Here is a 26372-nt window from a genome sequence, read left to right as displayed (position 1 = left end):
CTCTAACCATTATGCCATGGCTTCCCCTGTAGTAATAATAATAATTATTATTATTATAAATAATAATAATACAGTTACAGTGGTCTGTAAATTTTTCACACAGTTTTCCTCCTTTTTTCCACAAAAATGTGGCATACAGTGTAAATAAGTTATAATTTGGTTATACAAACACTGCATAATCATTAACGGGCAAGTTCCCGTAACTTTCTGTCATATCATCCGAGTTGCATTACAATGGCAGAATATCAAATAGCTAATAGTGCACTATGTACTGTAGAGTATGACGTAATCACACACACACACACACACCTCATTTGTGACTCGACTAATGAATGCAGCCTGAGTCCGACGTGGCGTCGTCGCCTAGCAACAGAACAAAACAGGTCCGACTTTGATAGTCTGCACTATAACTTCCTTGTTTTGTGAAACCTTACAACATCACAACTTCAATGTCGAAGGCAAGACTAAAGAAAAGAGACTCTTCATCCAGCCGATCCCCTTCATCTAAAGGACGGTCACCTACTAAAGAGTAAGAAGTTTGCGTTACAAAACCACTTTCATGTACTATGGCTTGTGTTTATTATCCAGTTTGTTTGCTGCTGGACTGGAATTAGATTAAGAATCAGAATCGAGTTTTTTGCCAAGTGCCTTCTCACATACAAGAGATTTGTTTTGGTAGATGATGCTTGAACAGTTAAGATAAAATAATTTAAAAATACAACCCTGATTCCAAAAAAGTTGGGACAAAGTGCAAATTGTAAATAAAAACGGAATGCAATGATGTGGAAGTTTCAAAATTTCATATTTTATTCAGAATAGAACATAGATGACATATCATATGTTTAAACTGAGAAAATGTATCATTTAAAGAGAAAAATTAGGTGATTTTAAATTTCATGACAACAACACATCTCAGAAAAGTTGGGACAAGGCCATGTTTACCACTGTGAGACACCCCCTTTTCTCTTTACAACAGTCTGTAAACGTCTGGGGACTGAGGAGACAAGTTGCTCAAGTTTAGGGATAGGAATGTTAACCCATTCTTGTCTAATGTAGGATTCTAGTTGCTCAGCTGTCTTAGGTTTTTTTTGTCGTATCTTCTGTTTTATGATGCGCCAAATGTTTTCTATGGGTGAAAGATCTGGACTGCAGGCTGGCCAGTTCAGTACCTGGACCCTTCTTCTATGCAGCCATGATGCTGTAATTGATGCAGTATGTGGTTTGGCATTGTCATGTTGGAAAATGCAAGGTCTTCCCTGAAAAGAGACGTCGTCTGGATGGGAGCATATGTTGCTCTAGAACCTGGATATACCTTTCAGCATTGATGGTGTCTTTCCAGATGTGTAAGCTGCCCATGCCACATACACTAATGCAACCCCATACCATCAGAGATGCAGGCTTCTGAACTGAGCGCTGATAACAACTTGGGTCGTCCTTCTCCTCTTTAGTCCAAATGACACGGCGTCCCTGATTTCCATAAAGAACTTCAAATTTTGATTTGTCTGACCACAGAACAGTTTTCCACTTTGCCACAGTCCATTTTAAATGAGCCTTGGCCCAGAGAAGACGTCTGCACTTCTGGATCATGTTTAGATATGGCTTCTTCTTTGAACTATAGAGTTTTAGCTGGCAACGGCGGATGGCACAGTGAATTGTGTTCACAGATAATGTTCTCTGGAAATATTCCTGAGCCCATTTTGTGATTTCCAATACAGAAGCATGCCTGTATGTGATGCAGTGCCGTCTAAGGGCTTGAAGATCATGGGCACCCAGTATGGTTTTCCAGCCTTGACCCTTACGCACAGAGATTCTTCCAGATTCTCTGAATCTTTTGATGATATTATGCACTGTAGATGATGATATGTTCAAACTCTTTGCAATTTTACACTGTCGAACTCCTTTCTGATATTGCTCCACTATTTGTCGGCGCAGAATTAGGGGGATTGGCGATCCTCTTCCCATCTTTACTTCTGAGAGCCGCTGCCACTCCAGAATGCTCTTTTTATACCCAGTCATGTTAATGACCTATTGCCAATTGACCTAATGAGTTGCAGTTTGGTCCTCCAGCTGTTCTTTTTTTGTACCTTTAACTTTTCCAGCCTCTTATTGCCCCTGTCCCAACTTTTTGTGTTGCTATCATGAAATTTCAAATGAGCCAATATTTGGCATGAAATTTCAAAATGTCTCACTTTCGACATTTGATATGTTGTCTATGTTCTATTGTGGATACAATATCAGTTTTTGAGATTTGTAAATTATTGCATTCCGTTTTTATTTACAATTTGTACTTTGTCCCAGGTTTTTTGGAATTGGGGTTGTAGACAAAAGTAGTTATAATAGAATAAAAATAAGAAGAATCTAAAATATATACGTTTTGAAAAACAGACATATTTAAAGAATATGTGCATGGGTTGTTTTGAACTGGAATGTGATAGATAGATAGATAGATAGATAGATAGATAGATAGATAGATAGATAGATAGATAGATAGATAGATAGATAGATAGATAGATAGATAGATAGAAAAAAGGTTATGTGTGAGAAGAAGAAGTGTACAGTGTGTGCCGGAATGTGCAATAAAGGTTCACAGAATGAAGATGACATGACCATGAAATGTGCAAAATCACACTTCAGAGACCAAGTGCATTAATGAATAATTAATGTACTGTATTTACAACTGCTGTGTAACTTCACTTTAAACTCCAGTGCAATGTTTCAGCTCTAGCGCTCCTGTCCAAGTGCTTAGTAATAATCTTTAAGTTCTTTTCAAATGTTAAAAGACTTAAGGCAGATTCTACCATAAAAGAGGCCAGTTAAGTCCCATCTCCTTAAATTGCTGAATTGATTATTTTGATCATTCTATTAAGTTTTTCTAGTACCATTGGGGGTCTTGGACATTCACAGTAAATTTTAGGACAGTAGTCCTGGTAACTAATTAATAAAAGCCTGACATGACAGACATGCTAAATGACAATAGAAACACATCAGTTTCTATCATCAAAATCTGACAGACAAACTAACGTCTACCATCATATTCTGACAAACACTCTAGATGACAATAGCAACAAAACTGTTTCTTACATTATTAATCTGACAAATTTAGTAATAATATTAAATACCTCATCACTAGAACCAAATAATAAAATAAAATATTGAAATAAAGATAAAATTTATTTTCAAAATTGAAATATCAACAATAATTGTCAGAACAGTGACGATAGACATAACTGTGTCACTTTCGCGGGGAAATAACACATTGAAATGGCCTGCCGGCTGAAAGGGTCGCAAGTGGCTCTGATTTATCTCAACTTACGATAGTTTTCCTTCAGAAAAATTTAAATATGAATGCAGAAATATATTCTCAATGTTTCTATCGTCAAAAATTTCTATCGTCAGGATAGCTGACTGAAAATCTTACCTTGATTTATTTGATGAAATCTAGCTGTCAGAACTCCAAGTCTTGCCCGGAAGTAAATGTCTGCTGTCACAAAAATCATGCGCAGTAGAATTTCCTCTTTGCGTCAGTCAACATGTGCGTGGTGAGGGCTTGAATTTTGCTATCGTCAGGTGCATTTGACTGACAGACTGACGATAGCATTTTTTAAAAATAATTGTGGGCTTCTCTCGTGAATGAAATAGTTTTTTCGCTGTTAATCTATTTCAACTCTATCTGTTGACACCCAAAAATTATAAAGCCTGCTTCCACACAATAACTACCAAAGATCCATAATGGCTGAGTCTATCGTCAGGTCATCTGACAAAAATTCACTGACAATAGCAACAGGGATAATGAAAGTGATTTTTAAAATGGGAGTTATGTCTGTCAGATATGTCAAAGAAATAGAACTTTATTCTTTAAAAATCTTTTATTGATATACTCAGTGTATTTTTAAATGACGTGCTGTTTTAGAAGACCAAATACCATATTTTCAATCTTGAAAATATTACCTTTTTTTCAAAAAGGACAAGAAAAATTTCTTATTTTGTGGGCAAATGATTAATGGATCCAGTTACGGTAGAATCTGCCTTAACATGTTGAATTGATGATAATATCATTGCTGTTGATTGTATAAGTAACTCGTGCACTGTCTGTAGGGCCTCCTCACTTGTCTCTGGGGTTTCTGGAAGTTCCTTGAGTGAGCTTTGGAAGAGTTCAGTCTCCATGTGTCCCGAATGGGACGACAGCGAAGTCAGTGCAGAGAAATGGGATGCAGCCAAACGAGGAAAAGATAGCAAGTCTAAGAAGACCCCTCTCAGTGTGAGTGCCATCTCTTTCTGCATTGTATGGTTGGCTGTGAACTCACAAGTTTGATAGCCCTAGTGGACATGCTTCTATTTTGCATTGTTTTCAAATTTAATCAAACAGTTTCTTAGTATTCAGTACAACCCCCCCCTTTGTTTCCTTTAAATGAAACTCCAGCTAGAATGGACTCCACGAGTTCAGTGGAAAAGCTGCTGATCCATGTTAGATCAAATCCATCAGAGTGTCATTCAATCACATGCTTCACACATTTAAATAGGGACCTGGAAATAAAAGTGCAGAATCCAGAATATTAAATATGCAAGATATTGAACATTTACTTTCTTTGTTTGAAATATTTCAAAAATTTAAAACCTTCTGTTTATTTCCAATTTTAAATGAAAACGGGAAACGATATCCCCAGATTTTCAATATGGTCTGACTTATGGATCCCATTATACAGTGACATGAAGGTCATCTTGGATATGAGTGTCATGGCAATATTTGGGCTTTCAGTAATTTCTTTGAACTGTTCTTTTTCTGTGGCAGAATGTACAGCATACATCTTTAATTAAAAAAAAACACTAGAATTTGGTGCACAAGTTTTAATTTTCTTTGGGTTTTCTGAAATCAACACAGGGTCAAAATTATACATACAGCACACCTAATATTTGGGTAAAATGTCTCTTGGCAAGATTCACCTTGACCAAAATTTTTGTTTACCATGAACAAGCTTGGGGCGGCACAGTGGTGTAGTGGTTAGCGCTGTCGCCTCACAGCAAGAAGGTTCTGGGTTCGAGCCCTGTGGCCAGCGAGGGCCTTTCTGTGCGGAGTTTGCATGTTGTCCGCGTGGGTTTCCTCCGGGTGCTCCGGTTTCCCCCACAGTCCAAAGACATGCAGGTTAGGTTAACTGGTGACTCTAAATTGAGCGTAGGTGTGAGTGTGAATGGTTGTCTGTGTCTATGTGTCAGCCCTGTGATGACCTGGTGACTTGTCCAGGGTGTACCCAGCCTTTCGCCTGTAGTCAGCTGGGATAGGCTCCAGCTTGCCTGCGACCCTGTAGAAGGATAAAGCGGCTAGATATAATGAGATGAGAGATGAACAAGCTTCTGACAGAATTCGAGTTGGATATTTCACAACTCTTGATGGTAGAATTGGGAGAGTTCAATTAATTTTTTTTTTCTTGGCATGGACTCGACTTATAAGCACGGTCCATATATTTTCAATAGAGTTGAAGTCAGGACTTGTTTTAAGCTTAATGTTAACCTGCTTTATCCTCCACAGCCAGCTCTGATGCGTGTTTGGGTTCATTGTCCTGTTGTAAGTCCCAAGTTCCAAGTCGTGTTCAAGTTTCTGATGGTTTATGCTGAAGAATTCTGAGGTAGTCCTCCTTCATTATTCCATCCACTTTGTGCAGTGAACCAGTTTAACTGGCAACAAAACAGCCCCAGAGCATGATGCTGCTACCACCACCATCACCAGCTGGAACAGTGTGCCTCTGTACATGGTGATCATTGTGGCCAAACAACTCAATCTTTGTCTCATCTGACCATACAGCTATCCTCCAGAAGGCTTTTTCTTTGTCCATGTGGTCAGCTTCAAAATTTAGTTAAGCTTGAAGATGTCAATTTTGGAGCAAGGGGTTATTTCTTGGATAGCAACCTCTTAGTCCATGGTGATCTGAACTGTAGACAGTGATCCATCAGCTTCCAGTTCATGGCAGGGCTGTGCCATGGTGGTTCCCAGCTTGTTCCTGACCATCCAAACCAATTTCCTTTCAGCTGAAGGTGACAGTTTGGGTTTTCTTGAAGCAAAGTGGCTTGGCGAAGTGACTACATCTCACAATAAATTGCATAGAACTGTTTGAACTGATCTTGGAATTTGCAGTTGTTTAGAAATGGCTCCAAGAGACATTCCAGAGTTGTGTACCGGTACATCTGCGATCCTCTTTTTCAGATCTGCACTGAGCTCCTTGGACTTTCCTATTGTATTGTGTGTTGGTCAATCCAATGAGTGCTGTAAACAAACCCTTTTTATGAAGGCACAGAGAAGCTACCAGCTGTAGTCAATCATGATCACTGACAGGAAGTTAAGAGACCTCGGCCTTGGCAAGATAAAAGACATTTTGGAAGTTTCAGCACCTCTGAATTAATAATCTAAGTCAGTGTATGCAAATGTTTGACCCTGTATGGATAATTTTGACCCTGTGTTGATTTCAGAAAACCCAAAGAAAATTAAAACTTGTGCACCAAATTCTAGTATTTTTTTTTAATTAAAGATGTATTGCTGAACATTCTGCCACAGAAAAAGAACAGTTCAAAGAAATTACTGAAAGCCCAAATATTGCCATGACCTTCATATCCAAGATGACATTCATGTCACTGTATGTAAACGTCTGACCACAACTGTACATTACTAGTCAAAAGTTTGGACACACCTACTCATTTATAGGTTTTTCTGTATTTTGACTATTTTCTACATTCTAGAACAATACTGAAGACATCAAAACTATGAAATAACATGGAGCATATAGTATGCAATTAGTATAAATACGCAGGTGATTATAGAAAATTGCGCATGCTGAATGGTCAAGAATTTCAGACTATTTCTCGATAATCACGTCAAGCGCTTTGGCAAAATGGTGGCCAATTGCTTTGTCACTGTAAGTGAGGAAGAATTACAAATTATGAAAGAAAATGCTGTTCCTAAAGGCACTAAAGATGTTACAAAGCTTGGTCTAAAACTATTCAGTACTTGTCCAGGGTGTACCCCGCCTTTCACCCGTAGTCAGCTGGGATAGGCTCCAGCTTGCCTGCGACCCTGTAGAAGGATAAAGCGGCTAGAGATAATGAGATGAGATGAGATCTCATCTCATTATCTCTAGCCGCTTTATCCTGTTCTACAGAGTCGCAGGCAAGATGGAGCCTATCCCAGCTGACTACGGGCTAAAGGCGGGGTACACCCTGGACAAGTCACCAGGTCATCACAGGGCTATTTAATCCATTTCAAAACAAAATATTTTATGTGACTTGGTATAGATAAGTAACACAAGTTTGCGCCGCGCCTTACATTTGTATGCCACCACTTTTGAAGTTTGAAATCGATGATCCTTTTAAATATGATTTTTTAAAAATATCTCATCATCTCTAGCTGCTTTATCCTTCTACAGGGTCGCAGGCAAGCTGGAGCCTATCCCAGCTGACTATGGGCAAAAGGCGGGGTACACCCTGGACAAGTCGCCAGGTCATCACAGGGCTGATACATAGACACAGACAACCATTCACACCTACGCTCAATTTAGAGTCACCAGTTAACCTAACCTGCATGTCTTTGGACTGTGGGGGAAACCAGAGCACCTGGAGAAAACCCACGCGGACACGGGGAGAACATGCAAACTCCGCACAGAAAGGCCCTCGCCGGCCACGGGGCTCGAACCCGGACCTTCTTGCTGTGAGGCGACAGCGCTAACCACTACACCACCGTGCCGCCCGCTTAAAAAATATCACCTGTGTATTTATACTAAAACAATTATCCGCCTCAGGCTCAGTGAATATCAGTGAATAATAACCTCAACTTTGTCTCAGTTATTATTATATGTACTTATTGACTGAGTGTGAGGGCTGGATGGGAAAATATTTGGCTTGAGGTCATGCCATATGGACCGAGTGCAGCTTGGTTTGTACAAATGACCAAGAGCCAAATATTTTCCCATACGGCCCAACCTAACTCAGTCTCATCTCATCTCATCTCATTATCTCTAGCCGCTTTATCCTTCTACAGGGTCGCAGGCAAGCTGGAGCCTATCCCAGCTGACTATGGGCGAAAGGCGGGGTACACCCTGGACAAGTCGCCAGATCATCACAGGGCTGACACATAGACACAGACAACCATTCACACTCACATTCACACCTACGGTCAATTTAGAGTCACCAGTTAACCTAACCTGCATGTCTTTGGACTGTGGGGGAAACCGGAGCACCCGGAGGAAACCCACGCGGACACGGGGAGAACATGCAAACTCCGCACAGAAAGGCCCTCGCCGGCCCCAGGGCTCGAACCCAGGACCTTCTTGCTGTGAGGCGACAGCGCTAACCACTACACCACCGTGCCGCCCCCCTAACTCAGTCAATAAGCATTTTACCAGATAATCTTTTTAACTAACATACACAGTGGAAAACAGTGAACAATGGTGTGTGAAAAACGAACCAATCAATTTTTTTCTGATTGACAGCAAATCATTTATATGCTGAATCACCTTTGCACAAGTTTGAAGTAACAGTTTGAATTCTATAAAATACAACTGACTTTTCTGTTCTCTCGAAATGAAAGCAATTTTAAGATACTATCGTTAGCAAAAATGAAAACGGTGGAAGTGAGGGAAACGGGTCCGGGGCCGCATATGGCTTCATCCGGACTGGATTAAAAAGTCCATATCTGCCCAGTCATGTGACTTTTCCCAATGGTTTTATTGAGTGCATGTGTGAGTCTGTATGAGCTATATTCACCTCGCTTTCGGCACTGAGCTCTATATAAAATCTGGAGAGCTCATAGGCTCGTCAGAGTGAAGCCATCTGGCTGCCATCTTACTACTCGCATCACGTGTATTTGGCTTGTGTGTTAATCCAATCAAATTTGCCCCAAGAAAAGTATCTCCTGACTCTTTTCCCCCTATTCATTACCTCTTATTTTCTCAACTTTACCCACATTCCCTACATATCTTTATAGCGCTCTCCTTCACTGTTATTGTTTTTTCCCCTTTTCCAGTCCAGTCTCTGATCTTTTTTTTTGAACAGCTCTTTTACTGCTACAGCGGCGGCTACAGTTATTGACACCTTAACGATCTTTTGGTCATTGCAAAAGTAGAAAAGACTTTCAATACGTAAATTATGCATGAATAATTACTCAAACTTCCACTGGAAAAAAAATGAGGTGATTTCGGATTACTTAGTGTATCAGATCACGTGACAGTGTTCCACAGTTATCAATACCTTTGTCCACAGTTATTGACACCATTCCACAATTATCAACATCCAGATGAGCTCATCTCATCTCATTATCTCTAGCCGCTTTATCCTGTTCTACAGGGTCGCAGGCAAGCTGGAGCCTATCCCAGCTGACTACGGGCGAAAGGCGGGGTACACCCTGGACAAGTCGCCAGATCATCACAGGGCTGATACATAGACACAGACAACCATTCACACTCACATTCACACCTACGGTCAATTTAGAGTCACCAGTTAACCTAACCTGCATGTCTTTGGACTGTGGGGGAAACCGGAGCACCCGGAGGAAACCCGGGCGGACACAGGAAGGACATGCAAACTCGGCACAGAAAGGCCCTCATCGGCCACGGGGCTTGAACCCAGACCTTCTTGCTGTGAGGCAACAGCGCTAACCACTACACCACCGTACCGCCCATCCAGATGATTATTTATTAAAAAAAAAAAAAAATCAGTGTGTGGTATTAACAAAACATAGTTTTTATTTAAAATTTGTTTTACATAGATTTATATTGAGTACAAAATATATTTTATATAAAGATATCGATGTCAGTGCTTATGTAAATGAGGAAGTAATTCTAATGTTTGTAAACAAATTAACTGATCATGTTTAACCTGTGTCAGAAAATCTTTTTGTTCCACTTTCTACCCACTTTCTAAGTATTTTCATAGATCACATTTTGTTAATCATTCGTTGTTGTTTGTATTAATTTCTAGTTTTGTAGTTTACCAATAAATGTCAACCGGCAATTGATATTGTAACCACATGAAAATCCAGGTCAAAGGTCGCATGCCATTCCTTGAACCAAAATATAAAATGTCTACTGATATTGTAATATGTGGTAGATATTTACAACAAACTGAAACAAAAAATCTGAATGGAATAGAAAAATCTGAATATTTCAAGCATGTCTACTTCAACAGTGTTACACAAAAACCGATACGTAACATTTGTAAATGTCACTTAATTCCACTATTATCAACACCTCACGTGACTTCTCAAACGCATGTTTAGATGCAAAATGGTGCCTGTCAAATGAAAGAGTAGGAAACAAAGTAGGTTTCAACAAGGATATCATGAAATATTGATGAAATTGATCAGTAAAAACATGTCTATGATCTGCCCTGCAATGACCTGTTGACTTGTCCAGGGTGTACCCTGCCTCTCACCCATAGTCAGCTGGGATAGGCTCCAGCTTGCCTGCAACCATGTACAGGATAAGCAGCTACAGATAATGGATGGATGGATGGATGGATGGATGGATGTTTGTTGGCTTGCTCTTTAAACATCTTTACAGAACGTAGGAGCTTTTTCCTGGTCAATGCCTACATTCTCCTGCAGCGGCGCACAAACACCTGGGCAGAGTGCATGGCAACTTCTTCTTCTTGGATGGGGAAAAGTGGTGGCTGGTAACCCAGAGAGCACTGGAAGGGGTAAAGACCTGTAGCAGAGGTGGGTAAGGAGTTGTGAGCATACTCTATCCAAGGAAGGGTCTTGCTCCAGGAGGCAGCATCCTTGGACACCATGCACCTGAGAGCCACTTCCAGCTCCTGGTTGGCCCGTTCTGTCTGTCCATTGGTCTGAGGGTGAAAACCTGAAGACAGACTACGAGAAGCACCAATGAGTTTACAGAAAGCCTTCCAGAATTGGGCAGAGAACTGGGGTCCGCGGCCTGATACAATGTCTGAGGGGAGTTTGTGTAGATGGAAAACATGGAGTATCAGCAATTCGGCAGTCTCCTTGCTGGTGGGAAGCTTGGGCAGAGGGATGAAATGAACAGCCTGGGCTCACGCTAGCCGCTCGCACGTCCGCAAATTGCGAAGTTTTATTCCAATTTGAGAAAAGAAAATCATCTGTATTCGCATTTTATGCGAAAGTCATTTAAAGTTTAAGCAAAATCCATCAAACAATTGTGATTTCTCAAGATAAACAGTACCTTTCTTGTCCATCTTCGATGTTTTGATTTATAACCAACGCCCCCGAGTTTCGAAGCTTCTTATTGGTTGACCGCAAATTACGTCTTCCAATAGCATCTGACCTTACATATAAAATGGTCAATTTCCAAGTTGCGCTGATAATGTCGACAATTCTCACTCATTAGTGAACAAGATTATAGCGAGGTTTGTTTAAAATAAATTATCTGACTTTACGTATGACAAAAACTTATCTAAAAAGTGAGATAACATATTAGAATATTCTGTTAGCTTTCTCAGTTAGGGATAAAAACATGATATAACCATTCTAAAGATGTATTTTCTACATAATATCAACCCTGACAAAACTTTGGAAGAACTCACAGATGAACCAGGATATATCGACCAAGTGTACCTTGTTTTCAGAGTGTTTTGACGCACATGGTTCAAAGTTTTGACTGCAAGTATTTCATTTGAGAAATTAATGGTGAATATCATTATATTTGGGTTATGAGATTAATTTATAAGAAACAACCATTGATTTTAACTCCCTGAGCTCCCTTCATCCTACCCATAAAGACACCCCCCTCCCCCTAAACACACACACACACACACACACACACACGGATCCCAATTATACACACACATACCCACACAGGCCAGTCAGCATACTACAGAGGGTGACTAAGGGCTAAAAGGTGCACAGATAGCAAAGAATGCAAAGCACATCACACCAGATGTTAGATATAATTATAATGAAAAATATGGACTCCGTAAACCAGATTAAGCGGGTTAAATTAAACACACAATTTCATTACATATATACAGTTGATGAAATGATCAAAATAAGAGGATTCAAGAATAAATAAGCATGCTATGAACATAAATCAAGAACATGGAAAGACAAAGGCAGGAAACAAGCTTGCAAACACTATTGAAACACCAACAAACTACAATAACAATTCATTTTTTCAATATTATGTCAGTGCAAGAAACATTTAGAAGTATAACATATCTTGCTAAAAAATTACTTTGCTAAAAAGAAAATTGTTCTTTTAGCATTTCTTGCTAAGCGAAATTGCAAATTGCTAAAGAAAAATTTGAGTCTTTAGCACTTTTCGCTAAAACAATTTGGGTCCTAGAGTGAGCACAGACAGCTTTAGAAAAATGGTCGACAACAGTGAGGATACAAGTACTGCCACCTGAATTAGGGAGTCCTGTGACGAAATCCAGGGCTATATGTGACCAGGGCCAGTGGGGAACAGGAAGGGGTCTCAGCAGGCCAGCAGGGGGTCTGTTGCCAGTCTTGTTCCTGGCACAGATGTCACAAGCTGCCACAAACCTCTGGACGTCCTCCTTGATGGATGGCCACCAAAAGTGTTGTCGGATGAGTGCCAGAGTCCGGGCTGCTCCTGGGTGGCACACTATTCTGGAACCATGACCCCACTGCAACACCTGTGCCCGCACAGAAACAGAAACAAAAAGGTGGTTAGGAGGTGCATTACTGGGCCCTGGGTCCTGCTCATGGGCCTTCTGGACCAGGGTTTCCACCTCTAACAGAGTGGCCCCCACCAGGCACCATGGAGGAAGGATGGTCTCAGGAGAAATCAATTCCTCCTGGAGGGGAGAAAACATTCTGGACAAGGCATTGGGCTTACCATTTGGAAGGAAAGGAAAGTGTGAACTTGAAGTGAGAAAAGAAGAGAGACCATCAGGCCTGATGAGAATTGAGGCGCTTGGCAGTCCTGAGGTATTCGAGGTTCTTGTGATCTGTCCATACGATGAAGGGAAGGTCTGACCCCTCCAACCAATGTCTCCATTCTTCCAAGGCTAGTTTAACGGCCAACAGTTCCCTATTGCCAACGTCGTAATTTCTCTCAGAGGGGGAAAGCCGACGAGAGAAGGAGCAAGGATGAAGCTTGTCACTAGCCGATCTTTGGGACAATATGGCCTCGACCCCTGACTCCGAAGCATCGACCTCGACCACAAACTGCTGGAACGGATCTGGAATGGTGAGTATAGGTGCTGACGTGAACCTTCATTTGAGCTCGGAGAACGCCTTCTCAGCCCCTTCCCCCCAACTGAAAGGGACCTTGGTGGAAGTTAGAGCCATGAGGGGCCCAGCCACTGTACTAAAGTTCCTGATGAATCACCTGTAGAAATTCGCAAACCCAAAAAACCCCTGGAGTTCTCACCGAGAGGATGGGGTGGGCCAGTCAGCAACTGCCTTGAGTTTCAGGGGGTCCATCTGAATCTGTGCGGGGGAGATAATGAAACCCAGAAGGGAGACAGAACTTCTATGGAACTCACATTTCTTGGCCTTAACAAAGAGTTTATTTTCCAGGAGTGGTTGAAGGACCTGCCTGACGTGGATGCGGTGTTCATCAAGGGAGCAGGAAAAATTATATATATATATATATATATATCGTCCAGATAAACAAAAAGGTTAAGGTAGTCCCTCAGGACATCATTAACAAGGGCCTGGAAAACCACGGAAGCGTTAGTCAGGCCAAACAGAACCACAAGATATTTGTAGCGGCCCGTGGGAATGTTGAATGCCGTCTTCCATTCGTCCCCTTCCCTGAGCCTCACAAGGTGGTAAGCATTACGCAGGTCTAGCTTGGTGAAAATCTGGGCTCCCTGGAGTAACTCAAACGCCGTAGACATGAGAGGAAGGGGGTAACGGTTCTTGATGGTGATGTCATTTATCCCCCAGTAATCAATGCAAGGGTGCAAGGATTTGTCTTTCTCCACAAAAAGGAATCCTGCCCCTGCAGAAGAAGAGGAGGGATGAATAATTCCAGCTGCTAAGGACTCTGTGATGTATTTATCCATGGCTTGCCTTTCAGAAGGGGAGAGAGAGTAAGGTCGCCCCTTAGGTGGTGCAGTCCCAGGGAGAAGGTCAATTCCACAGTCATAGGGCCTATAGGGAGGAAGGGAAACAGCTTGAGACTTGCTGAACACAGGTTTTAAGTCATTATACTCGGGAGGCACGTTAGAGAGGTCAGGATATTCACCAATGGTGGGCTGGAGCAGCTCAGCATGAGGGAGGGCAGATCTCAGGCATGACGATAAGCAGAACTGACTCCATCCTAAAATGGTGTTGTTAGACCAGTTGACATGGGGCTTATGTAGAGTTAGCCAGGGCAGACCAAGAACTATGGGCATATGGGGATTACTCATAACAAAAAACTGGATGGATTCAGAATGGTTGCCAGAAATTCTTAAGGTGACTGGGGCTGTTTTATGGGTGATAGTGGTCAGACCAGTGCCGTTAAGGGTCAGGACAGTGAGGGATGGGTTTAGAGCCAGTAGTGGAATCCCCAGGCACTTGGTGGTGGTCAAGCAGATCAGGTTTCTGTCGGCCCCTGAATCAATGAGTGCCTGGAGGTCGTGGGGCTGATTGCCATGGATAATGACCACTGGGAGTAGCGGTCGACTGGTAGGGGGCTGATTCTGGACATTGCCCACCAGGGCCCCTAAACTCATTGGTGTTGCTGTTCCTTTTAGAGGGCAAGATTGGCAGAAGTGCCCCAGCTGTCCGCAGTAAAAACATGCCCTCATATCCCAACGGCGCTGTCGTTCCTCAGGTGAGATGCGGGCTCGGTCTACCTGCATTGGCTCAGCGGAAGGAATGGGGGGCTGAGGGGGAGCGAGACTAGTCAGAGTTCTCTCTTTCACCCGCTGTCTGATCCGGGAGTCAATACGACTGGCGAGGTCCATGAGACTGGGGAGATCAGGTGGCAGTTCTTATGAGACCAGCTCATCCTTGATGGAGTCTGACAGCCCATTCAAAAATGTGTCAAACAAGACATTCTCATTCCAGCCACAAGATGCCGCCAAAGTGTGAAACTCAATCGCATAGTCAAAAGCAGACCGGGCACCCTGCCACAGCCCCATGAGTTCTCTTGCTGCCTCTCTGCCAGACAGGAGCAATCAAAGGTTCGCCTTGTCTCCTCTGTGAAATCCTTGAAGCTGGCGCAGCATGGTGCATTAGCATCCCACATAGCTGTTCCCCACTCCCTAGCTTTGCCAGTGAGGAGAGTGATGGTGTAGGCCACTCGGGAACGCTCTGTAGGGAAGGCCAGTGGTTGAACCTCAAGGGTTAGTGAGCATTGAGATAAAAATGATCTGCAGGTACCTGGTTCTCCGTCGTATGGCTGTGGGGCTGGAAGTCTCAGCTCTCTGAAGAGGGCTGGAGCAGGAAGAATGGTACAGTGGGGCAAAAAAGTATTTAGTCAGCCACCAATTGTGCAAGTTCTCCCACTTAAAAAGATGAGAGAGGCCTGTTATTTTCATCATAGGTACACTTCAACTATGAGAGACAGAATGGGGGGAAAGAATCCAGGAAATCACATTGTAGGATTTTTAATGAATTAATTAGTAAATTCCTTGGTAAAATAAGTATTTGGTCACCTACAAACAAGCAAGATTTCTGGCTCTCACAGACCTGTAACTTCTTCTTTAAGAGGCTTCTCTGTCCTCCACTCATTACCTGTATTAATGGCACCTGTTTGAACTCGTTATCAGTATAAAAGACACCTGTCCACAACCTCAAACAGTCACACTCCAAACTCCACTATGGCCAAGACCAAAGAGCTGTCAAAGGACACCAGAAACAAAATTGTAGACCTGCACCAGGCTGGGAAGACTGAATCTGTAATAGGTAAGCAGCTTGGTGTGAAGAAATCAACTGTGGGAGCAATTATTAGAAAATGGAAGACATACAAGACCACTGATAATCTCCCTCGATCTGGGGCTCCACACAAGATCTCACCCCATGGGGTCAAAATGATCACAAGAATGGTGAGCAAAAACCCCAGAACCACACAGGGGGACCTAGTGAATGACCTGCAGAGAGCTGGGACCAAAGTAACAAAGGCTACAGTCAGAAACACACTACGCTGCCAGGGACTCAAATCCTGCAGTGTCAGACGTGTCCCCCTGCTTAAGCCAGTACATGTCCAGGCCCGTCTGAAGTTTGCTAGAGAGTATTTGGATGATCCAGAAGAGGATTGGGAGAATGTCATATGGTCAGATGAAACCAAAATAGAGCTTTTTGGTAAAAACTCAACTTGTCGTGTTTTGAGGAGAAGGAATGCTGAGTTGCATCCAAAGAACACCATGCCTACTGTGAAGCATGGGGGGGGGGCTGTTTTTCTGCAAAGGAACCAGGACGACTGATCCGTGTAAAGGAAAGAATGAATGCGGCCATGTATCGTGAGATTTTGAGTGAAAACCTCCTTCCATCAGCAAGGGCATTGAAGATGAAACGTGGCTGGGTCTTTCAGCATGACAATGATCCCAAACACACCACTCGGGCAACGAAGGAGTGGCTTCGTAAGAAGCATTTCAAGGTCCTTGAGTGGCCTAGCCAGTCTCCAGATCTCAACCCCATAGAAAATCTTTGGAGGGAGTTGAACGTCCGTGTTGCCCAGTGACAGCCCCAAAACATCACTGCTCTAGAGGAGATCTGCATGGAGGAATGGGCCAAAATACCAGCAACAGTGTGTGAAAACCTTGTGAAGACTTACAGAAAACGTTTGATCTCTGTCATTGCCAACAAAGGGTATATAACAAAGTATTGAGATGAACTTTTGTTATTGACCAAATACTTATTTTCCACCATAATTTGCAAATAAATTCTTTAAAAATCAGACAATGTGATTTTCTGGATTTTTTTTTCTCATTTTGTCTCTCATAGTTGAGGTATACCTACGATGAAAATTGCAGGCCTCTCTCATCTTTTTAAGTGGGAGAACTTGCACAATTGGTGACTGACTAAATACTTTTTTGCCCCACTGTAGGTGGAGGGGGTTGTGTAGGAGCAGACGTTACTTGAAGCTGTTGTAGCTGAGTGGCAAGAAGATTGAGAGTGTCAGAGATGGCGACAAGGTTTTGATTCACCTGCTGGATGCAGGGCCATAGCCAGCATTTTAAAATCACCAAGGTTCGTGATGTGTGCGCAAAGTGCGCACTGAAAAATTTTTACATATTTAAATGAGAGGGGTGAATTACACATCACACAAGAGATCTATTCCTGAAATTACTTTTAATGGTGTTTGAACTGAATATCATCAGTTTTGAAAAAAAATCATGTATGTGGCAAGAGTAAGAATAATTTAAGCTTGTTTAATGGTTTGATCTGGCCCAAGCAATGAGGACAAAAGATACCCTAACCATGTAGCCTACAGTGGGGCAAAAAAGTATTTAGTCAGTCACCAATTGTGCAAGTTCTCCCACTTAAAAAGATGAGAGAGGCCTGTAATTTTCATCATAGGTATACCTCAACTATGAGAGACAAGATGAGAAAAAGAAATCCAGAAAATCACATTGTCTGTCTGATTTTTAAATAATTTATTTGCAAATTATGGTGGAAAATAAGTATTTGGTCAATAACAAAAGTTCATCTCAATACTTTGTTATACGGTATACCCTTTGTTGGCAGTGACAGAGGTCAAACGTTTTCTGTAAGTCTTCACACACTGTTGCTGGTATTTTGGCCCATTCCTCCATGCAGATCTCCTCTAGAGCAGTGATGTTTTGGGGCTGTCACTGGGCAACACGGACTTTCAACTCCCTCCAAAGATTTTCTATGGGGTTGAGATCTGGAGACTGGCTAGGCCACTCCAGGATCTTGAAATGCTTCTTACGAAGCCACTCCTTCATTGCCCGGGCGGTGTGTTTGGGATCATTGTCATGCTGAAAGACCCAGCCACGTTTCATCTTCAATGCCCTTGCTGATGGAAGGAGGTTTTCACTCAAAATCTCACAATACATGGCCCCATTCATTCTTTCCTTTACATGGATCAGTCGTCCTGGTCCCTTTGCAGAAAAACAGCCCCAAAGCATGATGTTTACACCCCCAAAGCATGATGTTTACATCCCCATGCTTCACAGTAGGTATGGTGTTCTTTGGATGCAACTCAGCATTCTTTCTCCTCCAAACACAAGTTGAGTTTTTACCAAAAAGTTCTATTTTGGTTTCATCCTCTTCTGAATCATCCAAATGCTCTCTAGCAAACTTCAGACGGGCCTGGACATGTACTGGCTTAAGCAGGGGGACACGTCTGGCACTGCAGGTCCCTGGTGATGTAGTGTGTTACTGATGGTAGCCTTTGTTACTTTTGTCCCAGCTCTCTGCAGGTCATTCACTAGGTCCTCCCGTGTGGTTCTGGGATTTTTGCTCACCGTTCTTGTGATCATTTTGACCCCACGGGGTGAGATCTTGCGTGGAGCCCCAGATCGAGGGAGATTATCAGTGGTCTTATATGTCTTCCATTTTCTAATAATTGCTCCCACAGTTGATTTCTTCACACCAAGCTGCTTACCTATTGCAGATTCAGTCTTCCCAGCCTGGTGCAGGTCTACAATTTTGTTTCTGGTGTCCTTTGACAGCTCTTTGGTCTTGGCCATAGTGGAGTTTGGAGTGTGACTGTTTGAGGTTGTGGACAGGTGTCTTTTATACTGATAACGAGTTCAAACAGGTGCCATTAATACAGGTAACGAGTGGAGGACAGAGGAGCCTCTTAAACAAGTTGTTACAGGTCTGTGAGAGCCAGAAATTTTGGTTGTTTGTAGGTGACCAAATACTTATTTTACCAAGGAATTTACCAATTAATTCATTAAAAATCCTACAATGTGATTTCCTGGATTCTTTCCCCCCATTCTGTCTCTCATAGTTGAAGTGTACCTATGATGAAAATTACAGGCCTCTCTCATCTTTTTAAGTGGGAGAACTTGCACAATTGGTGGCTGACTAAATACTTTTTTGCCCCACTGTATGTAACTAAGATACATTAACAATCTGGCATCCGTTACACCTACACACAAAAAAAAAAAATTCTGGGAAAAAAAATCAGTATACACCACCATGTTTTAGGCAAAGTTATCCAAGGCAAACATAAGTTGAAACTTTCCACTCTATTGCTTTGGCTTATCGAATGATTTATTTTTAAAATCACAAACAAGGTAGGCTACAACTAGTCTGGTTAACACCAGACCATATCACAAGTGAAATATGGTCTGGAATCCGCCTATTGAATTTCTCGTAGGGGAGGTGTGGTTTACGATTGTCAACGGCTGTTTATTGGACGTTGTGAACGTCTATCATTTGGCGTATACGTAGCCCATGGCCAATCATGGCAGTTGTACCCGGTGACGTAGTTAGAGCGACGAAGAAGACGAAGAGGCGAAGAAGAGAAGGAAAGAGAAGGTAAAACAAAAATAGGAAAACAATGGCACCGAACGATTACTGCCGTAAAGTTTGGTTTGTATCGCTCGCCGCCATGTTAAATGTGATCGTAAACAGTCCCAAATAAACTACAAGCTTCCGTTTGTCGAGTAGTATGCGTCACCGTCTTTCCACCCCTCCCCACTCTCTGATTGGCTCCCTAACTCATGCGAGCCTTTAGACCAGGGGTGTCAAACCTGATCCATAAAGGGCCTTGTGGCTGCAGGTTTTCATTCCAGCCATGCAGCAGCACACCTGACTTGGCTCATTCAATCAACTGAACTGTCTTCACACAGTCAAATACTTGCAGCCACACCCACCCTTGATTAAAGGGTGGGTGTGTCAGTTGATTAAATAAGCCAAATCAGGGTGCTGCTGCATGGCTGGAATGAAAACCTGCAGCCACACGGCCCTTTATGGATCAGGTTTGACACCCCTGCTTTAGACCATAGTTTCCATGCTGTCTTTTCAGATCGGAACGATTGTGCAACGCAGCATGGGATTTCCCAGGCTAGGCTACAACTGCGCTGCTTCGAAAATGTAAATTTAACAGCTTCATGGAAGTACGCTGATGGTTACCATGAAAAAAAACGTGTCTACTGCACTGCATTCACTCCCCCGAGTCACGCACTCATTCATTTTTGTGTTCTTGGTCTCAGAGCCGCACGCACGAAACAGACACAGAAGACTGAATCAACGTTTAACATAATTAACAATGCACTTTTTACGGAGACGTTTTAAAGTTATTCTTTATTATTATTTTTTTTATCCAGTTGAATATTTAGTGTACAAATGTATTTTCAGCTCCTAAAACTGACAGAGGTCCAGACCTCGGTGGCCTCATAGCTGGCTACAGCCATGGTTGGATATCCTGTTGGTGGGTCCCAAGGAGAGCTCCCTATTTCTGCACCGCTGGGTCCATGTTGGCCAGACTGTGCTATCAGAAATGGCAAGCTGAGGTGACGTGAGGACCCAAGAGCAGACTCAAAACAGGCAGTGTACAGAGAAAAACTTCTTTAATGAAGTAGAGGGCAGAGGTACAGTAGGGCTCAGGCAAAAATCAGTGGTCAAAGAACGGGCCAGGAGGTCAAAACACAGATGAGCAGGTAGGCACGGTCAGGGACAAAAACAGGACAGAAAAATTTTCACAAAAACCAAAGAACACAAGGACAAGGGAAATCCAAGCAGAGGAAGCAAAAACACAATCCAAAAGAACAGGCAGGTAAAACAGGGGCAAAAACTGGACAGAAAACTAGACAAAAAACAAGGAACAATTCAGGTAGGGGGAATCAAGAAGGCACAATACCAAAGGGCTGTAGCAAGGCAAGGAAAGTCTACAAGAGACAGTCTGGCAAATGGAGTAGCTCCAAACAGTTCTTAAAAAGGCCCTGGCTGATGGGAGAGGAGTGGTAGCAGGTGTGGGAGTGCTGCTTCAGGAAAATGGCCTTCAGCAAGGCAGGACTGAATTCCTGTCCCGGATCCGGCCTGGAGCCAGCGTGGAAGTCCTACAAACTCAGGCATGGATGGACTGGACTGGACTGTGACAATTATTGGTTAATTAATCAACTGGAAGACCCCACCACCACCACCACCCTTTGATCTTGTCATCTGATGACACAGCTCGTTACCTGAGATGGAATTTTTTTGAGCACAATCAGCAATTTGAGAAAAACCCGAATGTTAGCATTGCAGATAAGCATGGTGGAAAGATCATGGACATATTTTTACTTATCAAATTCACAGATATTTCATGAGATCCTTGTCAAAACCTACTTTGTTTCCTACTCTTTCATTTGACAGTCGCCATTTTGTATCTAAACGCACGTTTGAGATGTCACATGAGGTGTCGATAATAGTGATCACTTTCACCGGTGTCCACCATTATCGACACCCTGTGGAATTAAGTGACATTTACAATTGTTAAGTATTGGTGTAACATTTTTGAAGTAGATAAAGTACTTTAAAAAATAAAAGTGCTGTGATTTATAATATTTTTTTCTAATTCATAACAGAATGGAATGTTTATAGAGTATTTGGAATCTTATTGAAGTAAATAGAATTAGACCATAATTAAATTCCTAGCATATAAAAAATTACATGTTTGAAATATTCAGATTTTTCTATTCCATTCAGAAAATATTTTTTGCAGTTTGTTGTAAATATCTACCACATATTACAATATCAGTAGACATTTTATATTTTGGTTTGAGGAATGACACGTGACCTTTGACCTGGATTTTCATGTGGTCACAATGTCAATTGCCTATTGACATTTATTGGTAAACTACAAAACTAGAAATGAATACAAACAACAATGAATGATTAACAAAATGTCTCGTCTCGTCTCATCTTGTCTTCTTCTGCTTATCCGGGGCCAGGTTGCGGAGGCAGCAGTCTGAGCATGGAAGCCCAAACTTCCCTTTCCCCAGACACCTCGACCAGCTCCTTGGGAAGAACACCGAGGCGTTCCCAGGCCAGCCGAGAGACATAGTCCCTCCAGCGTGTCCTGGGTCTTCCCCGGGGCCTCCTCCCGGGGGGACATGCCTGGAACACCTCCCCAGGGAGGTGTCCAGGAGGCATCCAAAAGAGATGCCCGAGCCACCTCAGCTGATTCCTTTCGATGTGGAGGAGCAGCGGCTCTACTCCGAGCTCCTCCCGAGTGACTGTGCTTCTCACCCTATCTCTAAGGGAGCGCCCAGCCACCCTGCGAAGGAAACTCATTTTGGCCACTTGTATCCGCGATCTTGTTCTTTCGGTCATTACCCAAAGCTCATGACCATAGGTGAGAGTCAGAACGTAGATTGACCGGTAAATCGAGAGCTTCGCCTTTTGGCTCAGCTCCTTCTTCACCACAACGGACCGGTAAAGCGACCGCATCACTGCGGAGGCAGCACCGATCCACCTGTTGATCTCACGCTCTATCCTTCCCTCACTCGTGAACAAGATCCCGAGATACTTAAACTCCTCCACTTGAGGCAGAACTTCTCCACCAACCTGGACAGGGCAAGCCACCCTTTTCTGGTCGAGAACCATGACCTCTGACTTGGAGGTGCTGATTCTCATCCCAGCCACTTCACACTTGACTGCAAACCGCCCCAGTGCATGCTGAAGGTCCTGGTTTGAAGAAGCCAACAGGACAACATCATCTGTGAAAAGCAGAGATGAAATCCTGTGGTTCCCAAACAGGATTCCTTCTGGCCCCTTGCTGCACCTAGAAATTCTGTCCGTAAAGATTATGAACAGAACCGGTGACAAAGGGCAGCCCTGCCGGAGTCCAACATGCACTGGGAACAGGTCTGACTTACTGCCGGCAATGTGAACCAGACTCCTGCTCCGTTCGTACAGGGACCGGACGGCCCTTAGCAAAGAGCCCCGAACCCCATACTCCCGAAGCACCCCCCACAGAATACCACAAAGGACACGGTCGAATGCCTTCTCCAAATCCACAAAGCACATGTGGACTGGTTGAGCAAACTCCCATGAACCCTCGAGCACCCTATGAAGGGTACAGAGCTGGTCCAGTGTTCCGCGACCAGGACGAAAACCACATTGCTCCTCCTGGATCTGAGGTTTGACTATTGGCCGAATTCTCCTCTCCAGTACCCTGGAGTAAACCTTCCCTGGGAGGCTGAGAAGTGTGATTCCCCTATAATTGGAGCACACTCTCCGGTCCCCTTTCTTAAAAAGAGGGACCACCACCCCAGTCTGCCACTCCAGAGGCACTGTCCCCGACCGCCACGCGATGTTCCAGAGGCGTGTCAGCCAAGACAGCCCCACAACATCCAGAGACTTGAGATACTCGGGGCGGATCTCATCCACCCCCAGTGCCCTGCTACCAAGGAGCTTGCTAACCACCTCAGTGACTTCGGCTTGGGTAATGGACGAGTCCACCTCTGAGTCATCAGCCTCCACTTCCTCAATGGAAGACGTGACAGTGGGATTGAGGAGATCCTCGAAGTATTCCTTCCACCGCCCGACAATGTCCCCAGTTGAGGTCAACAGCTCCCCACCCGCACTGTAATGTAAGTGTTGGCAGAGTACTGCTTCCCGCTCCTGAGGCGCCAGACAGTTTGCCAGAATTTCTTCGAGGCCGACCGATAGTCCTCCTCCATGGCCTCACCGAACTCCTCCCAGTTCCGAGTTTTTGCTTCTGCAACTGCCCGAGCTGCGGCACGCCTGGCCTGCCAATACCCATCAGCTGCCTCAGGAATACTGGAGGCCAACATGGCCCGATAGGGCTCCTTCTTCAGCTTGACGGCATCCCTTACTTCCGGTGTCCACCACCGGGTTCGGGGATTGCCGCCACAACAGGCACTGGAGACCTTGCGGCCACAGCTCTGAACAGCCACGTCGACAATGGTGGCAGAGAACATGGTCCACTCAGACTCAATGTCCCCCGCCTCCCTCGGAAGCTGGGAGAAGCTCTCCCAGAGGTGGGAGTTAAAGACCTCCCCGACAGAGTGCTCGGCCAGACGTTCCCAGCAGACCCTCACCATACGTTTGGGCCTGCCAGGTCTGTCTGGCTTCCTCCTCCGCCAGTGGATCCAACTCACCACCAGGTGGTGATCAGTTGACAGCTCAGTTCTTCTCTTCACCTGAGTGTCTAAGACATAGGGCCGGAGATCAGATGAAACAACAACAAAGTCGATCATCGACCTCCGGCTTAAGGTGTCCTGGTGCCACGTGCACTTATGGACACCCCTATGCTCGAATATGGTGTTCGTTATGGACAAACTGTGACTAGCACAGAAGTCCAATAACAAAACACCACTCGGGTTCAGATCGGGGAGGCCGTTCCTCCCAATCACGCCCCTCCAGGTGTCACTGTCATCGCCCACGTGAGCGTTGAAGTCCCCCAGTAGAACAATGGAGTCCCCAGTCTGAGCACCTCTCAGTACCTCTCCCAGGGACTCCAAGAAGGCCGGATACTCTATACTGCTATTCGGCCAGTAGGCAGAAACAACAGCAAGAGCCCTCTCCCCGATCCTAAGGCACAGAGAGACGACCCTCTCGTTCACTGGGGTAAACTCCAACACATGGCGGCTGAGCTGGGGAGCTATAAGCAAGCCCATACCAGCCTGCCGCCGTTCACCATGGGCGACTCCAGAGAAGTGGAGAGTCCAGCCCTTCTCGAGGAGCTGGGTTCCGGAGCCCAAGCTGTACGTGGAGGTGAGCCCGACTATCTCTAGCCGGTACCTCTCAACCTCCCGCACAAGCTCAGGCTCTTTCCCCCCCAGCGAAGTGGCATTCCATGTCCCAACAGCTAGCCGCTGTGTTCGGGGATCAGGTCGTCGAGGCCCCTGCCTTCGATTGCCACCCAATCCACACTGCACCAGCCCCCTACGGCTACCTCTGTGGGTGGTGAACCCACAGGAGGTCGGGCCCACATCACCGCTTCGGGCTGAGCCTGGCCAGGCCCCATGGGCAAAGGCCCGGCCACCAAGCGCTCGCATACGAGCCCCAACCCCGGGCCTGGCTCCAGGGTGGGGCCCCGGCTGCGCCATACCAGGCGACGTCATGGTCCTTGATTTTATTTTATCCATAAGGGTTTTGGTGAACAAAATGTGATCTACGAAAATACTTAGAAAGTGGGTAGAAAGTGGAACAAAAAGATTTTCTGACACAGGTTAAACATGATCAGTTCATTTGTTTACAAACATTAGAATTACTTCCTCATTTACATAAACACCGACATCGATATCTTTATATAAAAGATATTTTGTACTAAATATGTCTATTTAAAACAAATTTTAAATAAAAACTGTTTTGTTAATACCACATATCAATTATTTTTTAAATACAACCCTGATTCCAAAAAAGTTGGGACAAAGTACAAATTGTTAATAAAAATGGAATGCAATGATGTGGAAGTTTCAAAATTCCATATTTTATCCAGAATAGAACATAGATGACATATCAAATGTTTAAACTGAGAAAATGTATCATTTAAAGAGAAAAATTAGGTGATTTTAAATTTCATAACAACATATCTCAAAAAAGTTGGGACAAGGCCATGTTTACCACTGTGAGACATCCCCTTTTCTCTTTACAACAGTCTGTAAACGTCTGGACACTGAGAAGACAAGTTGCTCAAGTTTAGGGATAGGAATGTTAACCCATTCTTGTCTAATGTAGGATTCTAGTTGCTCAACTGTCTTAGGTCTTTTTTGTCGTATCTTCCGTTTTATGATGCACCAAATGTTTTCTGTGGGTGAAAGATCTGGACTGGAGGCTGGTCAGTTCAGTACCCGGACCCTTCATCTACGCAGCCATGATGCTGTAATTGATGCAGTATGTGGTTTGGCATTGTCATGTTGGAAAATGCAACGTCTTCCCTGAAAGAGACATCGTCTGGATGGGAGCATATGTTGCTCTAGAACCTGGATATACTTTTCAGCATTGATGGTGTCTTTCCAGATGTGTAAGCTGCCCATGCCACATGCACTAATGCAACCCCATACCATCAGAGATGCAGGCTTCTGAACTGAGCGCTGATAACAACTTAGGTCGTCCTTCTTCTCTTTAGTCCGAATGACACGGCATCCCTGATTTCCATAAAGAACTTCAAATTTTGATTCGTCTGACCACAGAACAGTTTTCCACTTTGCCACAGTCCATTTTAAATGAGCCTTGGCCCAGAGAAGACGTCTGCGCTTCTGGATCATGTTTAGATACGGCTTCTTCTTTGAACTATAGAGTTTTAGCTGGCAACGGCGGATGGCACAGTGAATTGTGTTCACAGATAATGTTCTCTGGAAATATTCCTGAGCCCATTTTGTGATTTCCAATACAGAAGCATGCCTGCATGTGATGCAGTGCCATCTAAGGGCCCGAAGATCACGGGCACCCAGTATGGTTTTCCAGCCTTGACCCTTACGCACAGAGATTCTTCCAGATTCTCTGAATCTTTTGATGATATTATGCACTGTAGATGATGATATGTTCAAACTCTTTGCAATTTTACACTGTCGAACTCCTTTCTGAT

The 26372-nt window shown here is 43.8% G+C and overlaps 1 protein-coding gene across 2 annotated transcripts in view; it reads left to right on the top strand.

Moving 5' to 3' along the window:
• Positions 1-449: 449 nt before the first annotated feature.
• adgb (androglobin) overlaps positions 450-26372 on the top strand; it is a 137170-nt gene continuing 111247 nt past the window's right edge. For both annotated transcript variants that reach the window (XM_060914109.1, XM_060914108.1), the window contains exons 1-2: positions 450-529; positions 4096-4258. In XM_060914109.1, coding sequence (XP_060770092.1) covers positions 450-529; positions 4096-4258 — 243 coding nt within the window. The remainder of the gene's footprint in view (positions 530-4095; positions 4259-26372) is intronic.

This window comes from Neoarius graeffei, chromosome 2 (assembly GCF_027579695.1).
Source record: "Neoarius graeffei isolate fNeoGra1 chromosome 2, fNeoGra1.pri, whole genome shotgun sequence".
Classification (NCBI taxonomy): Eukaryota; Metazoa; Chordata; class Actinopteri; order Siluriformes; family Ariidae; genus Neoarius; species Neoarius graeffei.
This window is presented reverse-complemented; position numbering and strand designations above follow the sequence as displayed.